Source organism: Mandrillus leucophaeus, unplaced genomic scaffold (assembly GCF_000951045.1).
Source record: "Mandrillus leucophaeus isolate KB7577 unplaced genomic scaffold, Mleu.le_1.0 Scaffold433, whole genome shotgun sequence".
NCBI classification, from domain to species: domain Eukaryota; kingdom Metazoa; phylum Chordata; class Mammalia; order Primates; family Cercopithecidae; genus Mandrillus; species Mandrillus leucophaeus.
In genome coordinates, this window is record NW_012104621.1 from 1,354,984 (window position 1) to 1,357,391 (window position 2,408).

Here is a 2,408-nt window from a genome sequence, read left to right on the forward strand (position 1 = left end):
CCAAAGAAATTTCAGAGAGTCTCTATTTTAGAATCAGTATTAAATATATATACATATATATGTCTGTGACTATGTCACAGAGTCTCTGAAACACAGAAGTTTAATCTCAAAAACTATCTCCAACTACTTGTTTTTTATTTATTAGTTTCCTAAGACATAGGTTTGATTTGGAATCAAATAGAAAGGTCAGGCTTCTCCAGACAGACAGGAAAACCAGTATGAATTATTAAACAGATCCCCTCAACTTGAAAGTCTCTGCTGGAATGACCTTTGTCTAATTTTATCAAGTGCACCAAGAACAGCTTCTTTCAGAAATTAGAGACAGCATCACCTTTGGATTCTTTAATATCGACAGATCAAAAAGCATTTCGTGATTTCTCTGTATTTTATATCTCTTAGTTAAGTTTATTAATTGCATTTTTCAAATAAACATTTTGAATAGCCCAAATCAACAAAAGCCATGAGATCACAAAGTGTTGCTTCTCAGCACAACATTAGCTTGTTCAGAAAATCCAAAAGCCACATCCAAAAATCAATGATGCTATCTTAAAGACATGAGGGAGGCTCCTTAAGACCCTAGAGACACCAAGGACCCCACAGGGTCCATCATATAAACAGGCTCAGAAGCCGGCTTGATCCTGAGAACCTCTGCAAAGCCATCACCAAACCAGCAAGTGACATGCGCTATGTCTATGGTAAAGTAGAAAAGGCGGTCCTGGCAAAGCTTCCGGCGGTACACAGACCGAGGATCCGCTGACAGCACAGCCTCAATGGCACGCTTTGCTTCCTCTGCTGACTGAAAATATTTAAATGACGCCTGACCAACATCTGCAATGAAAAAAACACAACTCAATGAGCACTATCATGCAGGTTGAATTTCATTACAGCAAACTTCAATGTGGAATTTGGTTGGTTCCTTAAAGATCATTTGACATGGAAAGGGTTTGGAAATCTATTTGATCATTACGGAGACTGTCACCTTCAAGAGGTGTTTATTGTCATTAGGTTTAACTTATACACCCCCAAATTTTTGTTTTACTGAACAGAAAAATCATGGTAGTATTTTTCCTTAGTCTTCTAACTAGGAGAGGTGAGCTTTCCTTTTCTGTCAACCAAAATGTCACTTTTCTGACATCCAAAATGTCACTTTTCTATACTCAATGTAGACTTTAATTCCTTGTCATTTTCTTCTCAGAACAGAGACAAGGAAATGCATGACAGTCCCAGCATCCTCAGAAAGAGAACTAAACCCACACACACCCAGAGCACCAGCTACAGGCAAGAGAGGCTGCACCAGAAAGCTCGTGTCACAGCCCCACAGTTACCAGTAACGTCCCTTTGCTTTGGGACTCTCTCACATTTGCTGTCCCGAAGGAACAGCAAAATTTCCTATGTTTGTAGGATTTTTAATGTATTTTAATTTTTTTAAATAGTGTATATAAAACATAAATTTAAAAAGTAACTGTGATCTAGTTTTTCATAACTACAACATCACATACATCCAAATGAAGGCCGGCCCCTTCCAGGGAGGCACAGACCTTAAAAACACTGTCCCTGCTCAAAATATCACCTCTGGTGGCAGTGGATCTTTATCCCTCTTAGAGTGGATTTGATTTCCATAAGTAGCCAAAAATCACTGTGGGCCATATCTAATAAGCAAGTTGGGTAAATAAAGCCATGAAGTACAATTTTTAGTCAAAAATCAATTATATGGTCTGGGCACAATGGCTCATGCCTGTAATCCCAGCACTTTGGGAGGCCAAGGTGGGAGGATCACAAGGTCAGAAATTCAAGACCAGCCTGACCAACATGGTAAAATCCCATCTGTACTAAAAATACATAAAAAATAGGCCAGGCGTGGCGGCTCATGCCTGTAATCGCAGCACTCTGGGAGGTTGAGGCGGACGAATCATGAGGTCAGGAGATCGAGACCATCCTGGCTAACATGGTGAAACCCCATCTCTACTAAAAAAGTACAAAAAAAAAATTAGCCAGGTGTGGTGGCGGGTGTCTGTAGTCCCAGCTACTCGGGAGGCTGAGGCAGGAGAATGGCGTGAACCCGGGAGACGGAGCTTGCAGTGAGCCCAGATCGTGCCACTGCACTCCAGCCTAGGCAACAGAGCAAGACTCCATCTAAAAAAAAAACAACAAAAAAAAAATTAGCCAGTGTGGTGGCACACACCTGTAATCCCAGCTACTCAGGAGGCAAGACGATCACTTGAACCTGGGAGGCAGAGGTTGCAGTGAGCAGAGATTGCACCACTGCACTCCAGCCTGGGTGACAGAAAGAGACTGCATCTCAAAAAAAAAAAAAAAAAAAAATCAATTATATGGCAATAAGATTCCTTTACTGCATGGCTCATAGAAAATGGCTCTGAAGGTGACTCAAAAATGAGGAAAGCTCATCA

General features: G+C 41.0%; 1 protein-coding gene across 1 annotated transcript in view; it reads right to left on the minus strand.

Moving 5' to 3' along the window:
- Positions 1-327: 327 nt before the first annotated feature.
- LOC105549283 (chromosome unknown open reading frame, human C9orf156) overlaps positions 328-2,408 on the minus strand; it is a 25,906-nt gene continuing 23,825 nt past the window's right edge. The window contains exon 5 of the mRNA XM_011993747.1: positions 328-828. Within this exon, the coding sequence (XP_011849137.1) occupies positions 569-828 (260 nt within the window). The 3' untranslated portion in view covers positions 328-568. The remainder of the gene's footprint in view (positions 829-2,408) is intronic.